This window comes from Anser cygnoides, chromosome 8 (assembly GCF_040182565.1).
Source record: "Anser cygnoides isolate HZ-2024a breed goose chromosome 8, Taihu_goose_T2T_genome, whole genome shotgun sequence".
Taxonomy (NCBI): domain Eukaryota; kingdom Metazoa; phylum Chordata; class Aves; order Anseriformes; family Anatidae; genus Anser; species Anser cygnoides.
The window spans coordinates 31,191,632-31,206,066 of NC_089880.1; the positions used below are offsets into that span (position 1 = coordinate 31,191,632).

The following is a 14,435-nucleotide window of genomic DNA, read 5'->3' on the forward strand; positions in this document are numbered from 1 at the left end:
AAGAATTTGAAATCTCTGGCATAAGAATTTGTCATCAAGCAGGTTTAATTTTCTTTTCTCTTCTAGGTTACTTTTGATTACAAAATAGAATTTTTCACTGAAAAGCAAAATGCACGTGTCTGAGTTTACCCCCACCCTGACTCAGTCATATAGCTTATAAAAAGCAGAGATCTGATTTTTCATATTCCTCACTTACAAGTACTTGAAATACGTTAACTTTCCAAAAGGAGCGATGTTCTCACACTGTAAAGGGAAACCACATAACCTGCAGATACTCTTCTTTAGAGACTTCTTTGGCTCACTGGAATTTATAAAACATAACAGCAGCCAGCATTCCCATGCACAGGTAATATACGATGATAGACAAGGTCAGTCTCTAACTGGGCTTTTGCTTACAACACTGGAACAGACAGCTAGCCAAAGGAGGAAGAATTTAAAAACCCATAAAACATGTCTTGAGGTGTCTGCTACTGTATTGTTTTATGCTTTCTGCTGTGGGAAGGCTAAGAAAGGAGATGCAGCGGATTGCAGAATGAGAGGAGTTTACAATTAGTTTTGCAAAAGATGTGTGTAAATTTGCATATTCAATTACACCAAAATTGTGGTAACTGACCTCTGAAGATGCCCAGGTTCTCCGTGCTGTCTCTTCCCTGTACCCCTCACACATGTGTGTTCTATTCCTGGGCATTCAGAAACAAACAGGGCTTGAAACCTGCTCCATCTTACTGCTGCTGGGCAGCCCCTGCTCAAACCCCGTTGGGACTGATCAGCCAAAACAGGGAGGTGTCCTTTTACTGACCAAAATTCTTACTCTCTAACAGTGATTACCTTAACGTCCTCGTTAGACTATAGCTGTGTGTCGGTGGGTTTGCTCCATCCCAGCTCTGTTACAGCCCCGTGCAGATGCAGGCTCAGAGCGTTCCCAAAGCTGCCTTTTCTCAGCGATTCCGCATTTGCACCGTGTGCTGACTTAGAGCACATGCAGCCAGCCCAGCCTGAGGTGCGTGTGCAGAGATGGAACAGGAACATGAGATGCTCCTGGGAAAGCTGGTGGTTGGAAGCGAGCTGCTGCAGCTGCCGCTTCAGCCAGGCCATCTGCCCTGCAGCCCACTGTGCTCTCTCGGAAAAAGAGAACTGCTTGGAGGCCCTCGGCGGCTGACTTGTTCTGGGTGCCTGCACCTGCCTGCCAGCAGGGAGCTGAGCCGTCTACTTGCGCGTTGCCAACGCAGCGAGGGGTGCACGCAGCAGCTTTGCAGGAAAGCAGAGGCCCCAAGCTCGGGCAGTGAGGGTCTCCTGCTGCTAACGGCGCAGCAGGGCTGCCACAGGCACACTCCTTGGTGAATGCTGAGGAACCTATCGTGGCATCTAAGACGGTATAATCAGTATTTGTGCAGAACACAAGGTTTCTTACTTGGGTGACATGTTACAACTGAATTGTTGTTCTTGAAAAAAACCGTCCACTTACAGACTGACAGTGGTGACAAGGAGAAATGCCATCAGACGTCTTAGAGTTGGATAGATTTTCTAATAGCTTCAAAATGCCACGTTACTTAACAAACCAGTAACAAGTGATGATACATGCAGTTTTCCCATCAAGCTATTGCAGTTTGATTGCAGGCCTACATGCTGGATCACTTTGCAAATGCTTAGAAATTAAGTACCTCAGTCATTGTGATTACACTACCTGGACGTGGCAGCTGGTGGGGCACGCAGCAGACCGAGAGGCTACTGAGAGTCGAGGAGCAACCTGAGGAACGCAGCGCTACCGGCAGTCTGAGCATACTCTGCAGGAAGAAAAGCAGTTTTTCACGAACAGAACAATGGTGTTTGTACAGGACTTGTGAAAATCGCCACACCGATACAAGTTAAATAAATTTCTGCCATGGTTAGCAGAACTCCTTTTACTTCATACAGTTACTGCGTCCCAGCTAAGCAACAGTAAGCTAAGAGAGAGTCTTAATTACTTGCGAGTGTATGCACATATGCCACATCATTAGCAACGTTGACAAAACAGAATAGGATGTATTACCAGTGTCAGAGCCTGGTCTTTTTTTTTCTATTAATAACAAAAGAAGAAATAAAAAGCTGTAAGGACCACAAGTAGCAGACCTGATTGCATGAGAGGGACGACCATCCCCTGTGTCCTCTGCGAGGATGGCAAAGAGAGGTGACCGTACCTGAGCCCTGCTGACTGTTCCCCTTGCTCAGAGGGCCGGGCCAGGGTGAAAGGCTAAGCAGATGGCTGGAAGAAGCAGAGGAAAAGTGTGCAAGGGCAGAAAGGAACTCAGGGAATGAGAACATAAGGGGGAAGGGCCTGGAAGCAGGTGCTTCTGAGTGCCAAGATTTCTGAACGGCTTCCTGCAGCAGATGATCAGCTCTGGTCGCAGGGCTCGTAGTGGCTGCTGACGCTTCACGCTGCGTTTTGATTCCACCACCACAAAAGGGTGAAGAGAGAATTCAGAGTTCTTTGCTATGTATTAAACATACAGAGGAAAACAAGTGTATTTACTGTACTTACAGCTAAAAAGACTCCTCCTGTGAGGAAAGGGACTGCACAGAAACCTCCGCAGGGATGCGTCAAAGCCACTAGAGACATGGGTGATGGTGAGGAGATTCCCTCCAGTTTCCTCATTCTGCCCATTCGGCAGGCTGAGTGCTCAGCTGCCCCACACTGCCAGGCATGAGGGGATGTGGAATCCCTGTCTGTGCCTCCCGGGAGGTGCCAGGGACATTACCTGGAGCAGTCCCGGAGTAAGCCGGAAATTCTGCCCTGAAGTAGGGCTTCTGAGGTTACTCCACAAGAAAGCGTCCAACCCGGCTTTGCCTCAGGTACAACTTTTCGGCATTATACCTAATAAACACCCTTTGTTCATTCCAATTATCATAAAAAAACTACCACTAACTGTCACTTAAAATAGAAAACTGTCCAGTCTTGTATGACAAGCAACAGGATTTAATTACAAGTTGCTATTCTTTGGCTTCTTTGTGCTGAATGCAACTAATTCAGAAGTCTTTATGAACCCTTTACTCGCTGATTGCAGCATTCAGACTACACGGTACTTAAAGAACCCTACACACTGAAGCAACCGTGCCAAGGTCTGCCTTTCACTCTGAGAAGGTCTTAAAAAATGTAAGCTGCCCAGGTTCATGTAATGAAGTTCATAACTTCATTAACTCAGCTTTCTCCCATATATACCATAGATTTCCAAATATATACCATGATGTGTCACATTTATAGTAACGTTTATAGAGATGGCATTAAGATTTCAATATTCAGAGTCAAATAATACTATTTACCACCCAGATACTGCAAAACAACACATTTGTCATAGCAGCTTAAGCTTTTATTTTTTTTGTGTGAGTTAATGAGAATAATCAGTTGCTCAAAAAATGCCTCAACAAGACAAACAAAACAACAACCCCTCTCCTCGTTACCTTACATGCAGAACTCATATGTACCCCTCTCTCTCTTGTTACCTTACATGCACAACTCATGTGTAAGCTCAAGTACATACAAGCAAAGACACCAAACATGAGCAAAACGTGTGAATGAAAACCTGCTGTGGCCGCAGCAGCTAGGAAAGGAGGGGACCTACAGAGGGGACCTGAAAGACTCCTGGGGGCTGCGGGACAAGCCCTGGCTGGGTGCAGGGAGCAGCCTGCCCTCGCTCTCCTCTCATCAGCTCAATGTTTTAGGGTTGCTCACCACAAGACAGCAGCTGGACAGTCACCAGAAACCTCACCCCCCTGTGCGAGTGGGTTGTTAAAAGCCTCGCTGCCCTTTGCCAAGTCTCCTGTCCCCGGCCCGCAACAGCACCAAAAGGGCAGAATCCTCCTGAGTTTCTTCTCCCCTCCTACTTCCACCACCATTCTTCCCCAAGTTTGACTGCTCTAAAACATTTACGGATCTAAAAAGCAGAGAGAAAAAAAATGTTCACCTGTCAGGTGATATAAAACCAATCTTCTACTAAATGTGCCAGAATAATTTTTCTCCACCTCAACCACAGTTAAAACCTTCAGTCTATTCATTACTGTCTTTTTATAGTATTTTTATTTAATAAAACCTATTAAGACTACCATACAAATCTCTTTACTTATGCTTTTATCTTTTAACTGATCAATTTTTATATTGCTGACATCCCTTCTTCACCATTTGCTCATTTAAAAATTCATAGTATATGAGCTATGTCTCTGGAGAAAACGTCTATAAAATTTGTTACAGCTGGCAAATGTGTATGAGTCAGTGATAGCACATGACTAAATGCTTCACAGAAAATAAAATTTGTTTCTGTAGTAAGCAGAACTGTTTAAATGTTATTTATTTTTATGTTTCAAAGAAAATATATTGTGAAGTGCTGCATTGATTTAATACGCAACAATGTCTGTGTACACGCTGTACAAGGAAAATTTATGAAACCTTTGCACAACTCCTTTAATTGAATTTTCCAAATCTCTCACCACACACAAATAATCAATATCTTCTGCAGAGAAAACCAGTCAGAATTATTACAGTCTTTCTTTTCAATTTTGTTGTCATCAGCACATACAGAGCACCTGGATATTTGTAATGTCTGGATAGCAAGTTATTTACACCTCTTAAACATATAATTGCTACTAAGTGAGTCCAAACTAATGTTTCTTTTCTTTTTTATTTAAAATAATTATATTCATGGGAGAAAGCAGCATTTATTCTCATGTAGGAGTTACTACATGTAGCTGTTGAAGGAACTACAATTCTTTAATTTTTCATTAAACTTAATACTCTGAAGTCTAGAGCCACTAGAATTAAAAATTAATAGTTATTGAGTCTGTAAAAAGGTACACAGGAAAATAGAGCATAAACACAAGTGTGAAACTCATGAATAAGTGTGGCTGACACCTAGATATAAAACGCAGGTTGACAGTTCTGTATGTATATACGTCCGAGGCCTATAGTCATACGTCTCACGTGCATTTCTGTATCTGCCACCAAAGTTAATAGCTTAATATTTCATCTACATAGCCGAAGATGTTAAATCATTGGAGAGGTTTGTAAATTGCCCCCTTCTATCCAAAACGCTTATCATGCTTGCAACCTCAGACCCGGATACTTCTCAAATCTCAGGATGTGTTTTAAAATACGGACTCGAGAGGTGCAAGCACGATCCAACAGAACGGTGACCTGCTGGGGAAGGCTGTGGTGGGGGGGGATCCAGCAGAGACCTGTCCAGCAGCTCCCTTACCTTTCAGCAGCACTCCTTCAGTACGCAACACTACTCGCTTGCGCTGGGCAAACCACAAGCACTGCAGATTTTGGGCACCAGGTGCAGTGGTTTCTGCTCTCTCCTCTAGACTGTAAAGGCCTAGCACGGGGACAAACTGAAACAAGACCTGCTTGCACACAACGAGAAGATGTACTGTCAAAATAAGCCTGGGCAACAGGCTTTAATCCACCAAATACAAATCGGGACACAACACTCGCCTCCTTAAGGGTGCATTCTGGGGGTAATCTTACAACTAGCTTTGATTGTAAATGCAGGAGGGCAGAACGATTTCTCTGTCTCTCTGCTCGGGGAAATTCAAAACAATTTATAAGTAAACAAAACGGGTGAGTTGCAGTAAGTCCTTGTGCGCACGTGCAAACTCACACGTTCAGCACTGAACTAGTCCTAATTCAGTTTTGCTTAAGGCAGGCCCACTTAGGAGCATTCACACTGAGGTACAGCTTAAAAATGAAGCTGAGATCAACTTTCCTGCATGGCCACTTGCAGAAAAATCCTTACTAGCAGAACCACAGATAGCTGTCCCACAAAGAAAAGATGAACAAGGCCAGGTCCCATCGCACAAAGTTATGATCTCTTGAAGCTGTCTGACAAATTACACGCAACGTAACGCTCAGAAGGTCCGCTCGTTTCCATCAGCTGCTTTCAGCTCCAAGGCATCACCCCCCAGCTGTGGATGTGTGCCGTGGGTCTGCACATTCTTCTCCTTGACCTCTGCCATTTGCCTGCATGTTAAGGGTCTAACCTGCCTTTTTTTTCGGTCAGTATTAGCAGCTTTTCCCAAACAGAGTAAGGAAGAACTGAAATTCAGAAAACCCTCTCACAAATGCCTGTGAATGGGACTGGCACAAACAAAGCGCATTGTTCGTTCTTACATTCAGCTCACGTACTGGTTCTTAAGAAAGAAGACTGTAAAATTGCTAAATAAAAAGATCTTTTCTAATACCTAGGTCCTACCACTGCATCCATCTCATTACTGCCCTGAAAAGAGAGTAGTACGGACAATCATGGTATTTCACAGAGTCACAGAACAGCTTGGGTTGGAAGGGACTTTAAAGCCCATCCAGTTCCAACCCGCTGCCAAGCAGGGACCCAACCCACCAGATCAGGTTGCTCAGGGCCCCATCCAGCCTGGCCTTGAACACCCGCCTGTGCCAGGGCCTCACCACCCTCTGAGTGAAGAATTTCCTCCTAACCTCTAATCTAGATCTCCCCCCTTTTAGTTCCATTTGCTTTCAAGGAATGGAAATTCTGGAAAGAAACTCAGTTTCTGAGTAAATTAACTTGTGAATTAATTCAGTTCGCTTAGTAATTTCTGATTAGCCAGTTCATTGGACATTACACCCAATAAAGGTGTAATTTCTTACCTGCAAGAGATTGCAAAGTTGGGTTGAGAGAAACACTTTGTTTTTTTACGTTAGTTTTTACAGTCAGAAAAAAACCACCCTATAGATATGTTACTGAAAGCATACAACTAAATTTTGATATCTTTCCCTTTTCCCCAGAAGATTCCATAGGGGAAGGGGAGCAGAAAGGATAGGTGGGAGACAAACACCCAAGTATCTCTAAAGCTCAACAAATTTATTCTACTTCATCTGAGGATGAGTTAGAAATGTATCGTAAAATTGATTTACCTTCACTCACAGCAACCCAAAAGCAGTCCAGACCCAAGTATTTAGTTGCTTCTGCACAAAGACCCAATAAAAAGTCCAAACTCAAACTGACATAAATTGGGTTAAACTGTGGAATACTGTATTCTTACAATTTTATCTGTTTTGAGAAAGTTTCTATATTTTGCAGTGTCTCTGAAATGGGCTTTCACGCTCTGTGATATATGCATAGTTGTTTTGGACACCAAAAATCACCGAGAAGAAGGTAAGAAGGCTAAACTAAACAAAAAGTAAAAAAGGAATCACTTGTTTATGAACAAAGAGGTCAACGTTTTCACCGTGTACTCTATAAAGGACAGCAAAACTGGATAGACGAATGGGAACTCAGTAGTACTTTGTCTCTAATTTCTCCAGTTTGCTTTCATTACTAATTTCATGTGGCGTTAGATGAAAACCCATCCAGTTAACCCTGACCTGGTCCCTTGGAAAGCAACCATTACTGCTGCCGAGAGTACAAACTTGATTCACTTGAATTGAAAATAGTATGAAAGTTAGGAACATTTAGAACTAAACTTAATAGGGATGATCATATTTGGCCTTGGGCTTGTCAGATGAACAAAAAGACAAAAAATCAAGTATTTTTTATTTCATTACAGGACCCAGTCTGAAAAGTTTTCCCTAATGCTATATTTGATCTTCTACAATGCTCTTTACTGTTTCTTAATTGGGCAGCACAGTCATGGACATGATTTATGTCACTGTTTATCTTTTGGGAAAACAGAAATTATTAATCTAGTTTGTAACAACCAGCTTAAGTAGTTTTCTTTTTTTTAGAATATTATCTTCACTCCTTCAAACACTGAAACGATTAAACTTTCCCTTAAAATATGCATATCGCAACCTACACATTTATTCTCAACACACATAAAGCACGTTTTGGAGAGCAGCATACTGACTAGATTTCATCTCTTGGCAGCTGTTTTACAGTTTGCTTACATTCTATTCAAAAACATTTTGTTTACTGTAAATGCTAGTCATGGACAAACAATGATGCCATTTTTTATGCTGGTCACACAAGATGATATACGGAGTCCTGCATAATGCTGCCCATTGAGCAAGGAATGTTTTGTATTAAGTTGTTTTATGTAGAGATTGTTTATGTAAAGTAAATAAATTTCATGCCTCACCATGTGATGATAATGTGACATTCCATCTGTATCAAGCCACAGAATAGTCATAGGTTTTAAATTTTGAGCATAACTAATTAAAAATAATTACAGAAAACCACATCCAAAATTAAAAGGCAAAGTAAAACATTTCTAAATGCTTTCTTTTATCTTTCATCTCTCCTACTCCCACATTTTCAAGTTTGCAAAATGGAATCTATTCTTTATTAAAGGAAAATTGACATCGAAAGTTCATCAAAATCGGTCAGCTTAAGCTCATCATTCGATTTCCCATCCTACTTTCACAAAATACGCCATTTCTTATCCAACAAGACTGATCACTAGATATATGTTTAGTGTTATGGGCTAGTTTCTAGAGCAAAGATGGGACTATAAATGTGTATCCTGGTGATCATTAAAAAGCAGCGCACAAAGGAAGCAGTGCCTGTTCAAATCTGCAGTGGCCCATGGTGCTCACCATTATCACTACCTGATGGGGCTGCGATCATTTGAACAGAAGGACAGGGGGAATACAAGCAGTAAATCAGAAAGAGCAGATTGCACAAATGAATCAAATTCCTTAAAAAATAATGACGCTCCTTTTCATTTCGTGGTAATCAGGAAAACTTAAGTTTTATCAGTTTTCTTCACTAAAATGAAAGAATTCCCCACAGCAGAAAGAATTTAGGCCCGTGGAACAGTAGATACAAACAAAACCAAGGGTTTCCTTGTGATACACTAAGCAGTCCCGCTGGTTGGGACAGCTGGCAGACAAAGCAGTATGACTGCCATTGCTGATTTTGATTCTGGTTTTGCTCCATTTCACTATCGAACATATGAAACTAACAGCAAGTGAATGTGAGTTGATTTCAGTGAGAGTGAAAAAGAAAAAAAAATCTTGTTTGTATCCCCCCAGCCACCTTCCCAGCTAGACATGGCACTAAAGTGGCTATGTGGGCCATGCTATATTAAAAGCCACCAACTTCAAATATTTTCACAGCACCAGTTATGAAGAAACCTAATAGTCAGGATTTCACAGTCCCCTGGAGTGTGCTAAATACCTCCCAATACATATAAGGTGATAAAGGTTCTGCTGCAGAGTGTATGTTACTTGGCTTATACACTGAAAATGCAGGGGGAGGGAAGAGAGTGAGGAAGAACAAGGATAACTGGTATATATAAAGGGTATGTAAAGTCTCTGGGATCTGACTGCACTTATTTCTGTACCGTGCCTCAACTGCAGGACTGTTAATGACTCACAATTTTATGGAGAAATACCCAACACAATAAAATAGCTGGAAAGATGAAATTTACATTTGAATAGAGCATGAGTTTAGGCTGGCCTGCATGCTCAGAAAAAATATATTTGATTATTACCATTTTCATACGCTAACGGTTATCCAACTTATTTAAAGTGGAAAGAACTAAGAAGAAATCAACGAAAAGGAATCATCACAATACCTATTACATAGGAGTTGTATACATATATATATATTTTTATATACCTTGGGCAGGAAGTTTTCCATGGTTTCTTTCCAACAGCTGCAGTTCTTCTGCTTGACCCACTAATGAAGAAATAAAGGTAAAATCAATAAACGTTACCCCAGAGATTTCAAAGAAAAAAATGTCTTTTTTTTCCACTTTCAAAGCATTTGTATTTTTCTTCAAGAGATAACAGAAAAAAACCCCTTATCTATACATTGTGCTCAAAAAAAATTAACAAAAGAATTTCAATATGAACGTAATTTTGAAAAGTTATGCTTACAAGCCTCAGACTACATTTTGTTCCCATTTTTGTCTTCCAGTGCTGTCATGGTGCTTTGTTCCAATTCAGAGGAGTCTTTCCCATTTTAAAGGCAACAGGAAGCTAACAGAAACAGTGGGCATAACAGAAAGTGTCAACAATAGGTCTGGCATCTCATTTGCAACCTTCTCCTGGATATGGTGGTCTTACTGCCCTATCCAGGGTGTAGGGTAGTAATGTAAACACAGACTGTTTTCACAAAACTTCATTTTGTATAAGAAAGCATCTGGTTATATGCATTACAGTGGGAACTCGTACAGTGTATACAAATGCAAAATGAAAACTGAATGAGCACTGGAATAAGTCAGGAAAGAAATGTTAATTTAAACAACAGGAACTGCTGGAATTGTGTGGTGCACACATTCCACTGCTGGGGTGCATTCACCTAATGCATTAGAGGAGCCACAGCGCTCTTTGGTCAGAAACATCCTCTAGTACCTGGGGCTTTACTGTCCACCTGTTTCCAGCTGCAAACATACGTAGCAGTCTCAGCCAGAGGACGCTCTGCTCTCCTACAGCTAATTTCAGTGTTACTGAACTCTGCAGAAAACAGAGCAATCGGATGGGTTGCAGAATAATGCATACCAGTGAAACATCACATCTGCTGCAGGATAACTTTGCATACTTATCGTATTTGAATGCTTGTCCATGGAGTGGACACAGTGACTACATGTATGTATATATTATTTATATTCCTTGGTCAGCTGGGAACTGGATTATAAGGGGGTGGTAAAAAAAAAAATCTGAAGGAACAATGGCATATATGCGAACTTTTGAGGAGAAGTAGTCGTTTGGGATGTACGATCTTAGACACACAGCTGTACCGCAAACATGCCATGTGGATATGGATGCTGTTGTGCTGCTGCTGTGAAAACAAATGAACAAACTGTTCTGAGGCATAAAGATCGGGGCCGGAACACCAACAGAACTCTTTGGTGCCTACAGCTACTTTTGTCTCTACAGAATGACCCGATAAAGGAGATTTTTATTTTTTTTTCCCCAAGAACCTCTGACTTGGAGTAAGGATCTGCGTATCCATTTTAGGAAATTTTTAAAAGAAAATCTTTGACTTTCTGGGTTTCTTTGGAAAAGTATTACAGATGTGCCATTTGTAAAGTGCTCTTATCCCAACAAAATAAGCATCTGGTATGTCCATCATTTACAGACACATGAATAGCGATTTTTAAAGCCTGGAAACCTATATTCAGCCTAATCCTCCTAACAGGCAAACAAACAAAACAACTTCCTTGCAAAAAGAGAAGAAAGGCAATGCAATCAAAGTGCAAACGTTTAGCCTAATCACTAGCTAACTGCCCACTAAGTACCTAACCATTTACATAAGAAAAGGTGTTGCTCTTGCAAGTTTTTCCTCTCCATCTGTGACTGAGTTAGAAGAGTGAGCTGTTGGGGTTGCCTTTCTTTTATGTCCCTAGTTGGGTGCACAAGGACATTTAAGGTGTATTTGTTGTGAGCAGAAGAATTCACATGCTAGAGGCCTGGAGTACAACACTCTGCTATAACACAGAGCAGTGTATAAATCCAGGAAAAAATTGGAGTTGTCATAGTTAAATTTTTATAAAGGGGATAAATATTATCGAAAATCCTCCTTACTTAGCACTTGGGTTTTCTGCACTTCAGCACTCAAGATGCAATAGGAGTCCGAGCCGCCAATAATATTTTCAAGCTCTCTACTGCCCTCTAAAGCCTGGAAAAAACACAATTAAAAGACACTGTTAAGTTTCATTCCCAACCTACCTACTTAGATGTCAACAACTTATAAACAACACCTTAAAGACAGAATTTGGGGGATTTTTTCATAAACTCTCAATGATGCATGAGACTTCACCTCACAGAATCAGTGGGATTAAGGAGTTTAAGGGTGTAAGAACGTATGTTATTTTTGAAAATGGCATTCAGGTGCCTTTAAAAGTATTACTTAAAAATTTCCTGTTATTTGCACTTCATTCGTAAGTCTTCAGCTGTTTAAACAGATTAGCACTTGATCCCCAGAAAAGCAATCTTGGAGCATATACAAGCTTGCTATAATATGTAAGTAAAATGGAAATCTACAAGCATCTAACACTCTATGGAACTCACTCCCCAGCATTTCATGGTAAAAACTTATGGTATTAATCTTACGAGAAATACAAAGGATTTTTCAATAGGATTCTAAATAAACATTTCAATTAAAATATTTTAAGTTAGTAGCAGCCTTTTTTTTTTTTTTTAATAATACATTGTCAGACCACACATGCAAGTAAAATAAATCAATAAAATACTTTGAGTACACTGAACTATTTCAAGGATATTGATATACAGCAAGCAACCTTGTGCTAAATTTATTCAGGAAACAAAATTTGAATAAACCAGAAGAATGGTTTGCATTTTAGCATGTATTAAATAGATTCTATTAAAGGATGATACATTAGAGGTAAATTAAATAGTACAATCACTTCAACACAAAGGGATATTTAATTTTCAAGGACATAAAAATCTATGCAGTAATAATTCATACTTCAACTAATAAATAATAGCTGGTAACTACTTCATATGCTTTTATTCCTGTACAGAATGAGGAAAGAGATACAAATTTAAAATGGTGTTCCTGGAAAATCAACTTCACTAATATGAAAAAAAAAAAAAAGCTACTAAGTTCTGTTTTTTTGGGAGTGTGTTTTCTGTATTTCCAGGTCAAGTCTTCCTGGTTTCTAGAATTATTTTTGCTTCCCTATTCCTTTAAACTCAAATGTTGCATATAAGATTTTATTTTTATTTCAATTCCTATATAAAATGTAGATTAAAAATAAATAAAGTGGTGTAAACAAGACCTTTAGGTTTGTAAGACTTGCTCTCGTTTTCAGAAATCTAACCAATGAACTTTTCACTTTGGACTGCAATTCTGTGAACCTGCATATAAAAAATAAAATAAAACAATTTCAATTAGTCACAACACAATTTACTGAAAAATCAATGTTTACAATGTTTCCCAGAATTTCTTAACATCGTACCCAGGATGGATGGAGATAAACTGTGAACAGATGGACTATGCAACCTGGTTGTGTCATATAAACACCAAATACAGTTTGCCTTTTGTAATGATTTATATAGGAAATACCAAAAATATATATCCTAAATTTAAGGACAGGAACTCAGGTTCGGCTATCATGATTTTCTTGTGATCACACAGGACGGCAATGGTAAAACAGGATTTTAACTCATTTATTCCCAAGAACAGGAATTCTATCAACAGCTCAAGCTCCCCAGACCCATGGGCTCCAAGATCGTACACCACTGCTTGTAACCATAAGAAACACAAAAAGTTAATAGTGAGCTCCACGGGGACAAAATAGCACGAGGTCATTTTTCCAGCTTTGTTGTGCTATCTCCTCTTTCACACCACAAATATATTTTACTACCAGTGTAAAGATGGCCAGCTTTCAGAGACGAATGATTTTTGTAATAAAAATTAAAATAAAATACCATCAGATTAGATCTAAAAGGCAGACTTTAATGCATGGTTAAGGATTTGCACTGAATACGTACTGAAAAAAGTCCTATAATAAAGGTTTAGGCTCGTTTCTCTTGGAAGCATGCAAACATGTAAATTAAACAGAGGCAACAGAAATCGTCCATCTGCTGATTCTTTCCACAGAAGGGAGAATCACACTCATAAGAAATCCCAAAGACAGTACTTCGGTACTTAGAAAGACAACTACAGTATGAGAAAATAAAAGTATCATCGTTGCATTTCAACCTGACAACAGAAGGCTATGCTATACAGAGAAGAAAATGCTAATGTCAGTGTATTGTACAATGTATTCTCCACCTGCAAAAATAAAGTGAATGGAAGTTCACATAAATATTGCTGTGTGGGTGTTAGTTTATAAATGTGTTTTTCTGACATGTCACTAACTACTAATCTTCCAAAAGTCTTGTATTTAAAAAAAAAAAAGCATACTGAGTTATTGAATGCAAACATTTACATGTCAAGGGAGACTCTGATTACTCAAATTGTTCTGCAGGTTCAAGGTTCCTATCACTAGGAAATGTGCCTGTAAGTACTGATTGAGAGATTTGCCGTATCACCAAAAAAAAAGACAGAAAACAACCCACAACCAAACCAAACCAAACACCCCTTTTTCATCAGAGTTTACAGCTTTCCACTGATATAACTGTAAGATGGAATTTTTTACTATCTAGCATACCATCCAGACAATTCTACTGTCTGTCAAGCTCCATCACTAAGAAGGTACCATTCGATGATGAGGGAATTTCTACCTAATGGTGGGGAAGTGTCCATTACACACACACACACACACACACAAAAAAAAGAGAGAGACACATCAAAAGTTCATCTGCAATAATCGAACGGAAGAGCTACAACTTCAAGTATAAGAAACATAATAATTAGTTGACCAAATGTCACAAATATTAGTTGTTAGTAAAAACATACATATGAATTAGAGTACCTAACCCCAAGAGAATTTTCATCTGGGACACCATGTACAACTTCAGTGTCCCGCGGTTACTGGCCCTTTATCTTTGGCAGTTAATGCTTCCAAAAATAAGGTAAAGAATGTATACTTTCAGAAGA

The 14,435-nt window shown here is 39.7% G+C and overlaps 1 protein-coding gene across 2 annotated transcripts in view; it reads right to left on the bottom strand.

Moving 5' to 3' along the window:
* The window catches only part of ITGB3BP (integrin subunit beta 3 binding protein), a 29,252-nt gene that overhangs the window by 1,971 nt on the left and 12,846 nt on the right, over positions 1 to 14,435 (bottom strand). The window contains exons 5-8 of one of the 2 annotated variants that reach the window (XM_048062003.2): positions 12,670 to 12,748; positions 11,453 to 11,546; positions 9,543 to 9,602; positions 1,685 to 1,784 (exon numbers count right to left, since the gene is read on the bottom strand). In XM_048062003.2, coding sequence (XP_047917960.2) covers positions 1,726 to 1,784; positions 9,543 to 9,602; positions 11,453 to 11,546; positions 12,670 to 12,748 — 292 coding nt within the window. In that variant the 3' untranslated portion in view covers positions 1,685 to 1,725. The other variant, XM_067001949.1, reaches the window with a different exon arrangement.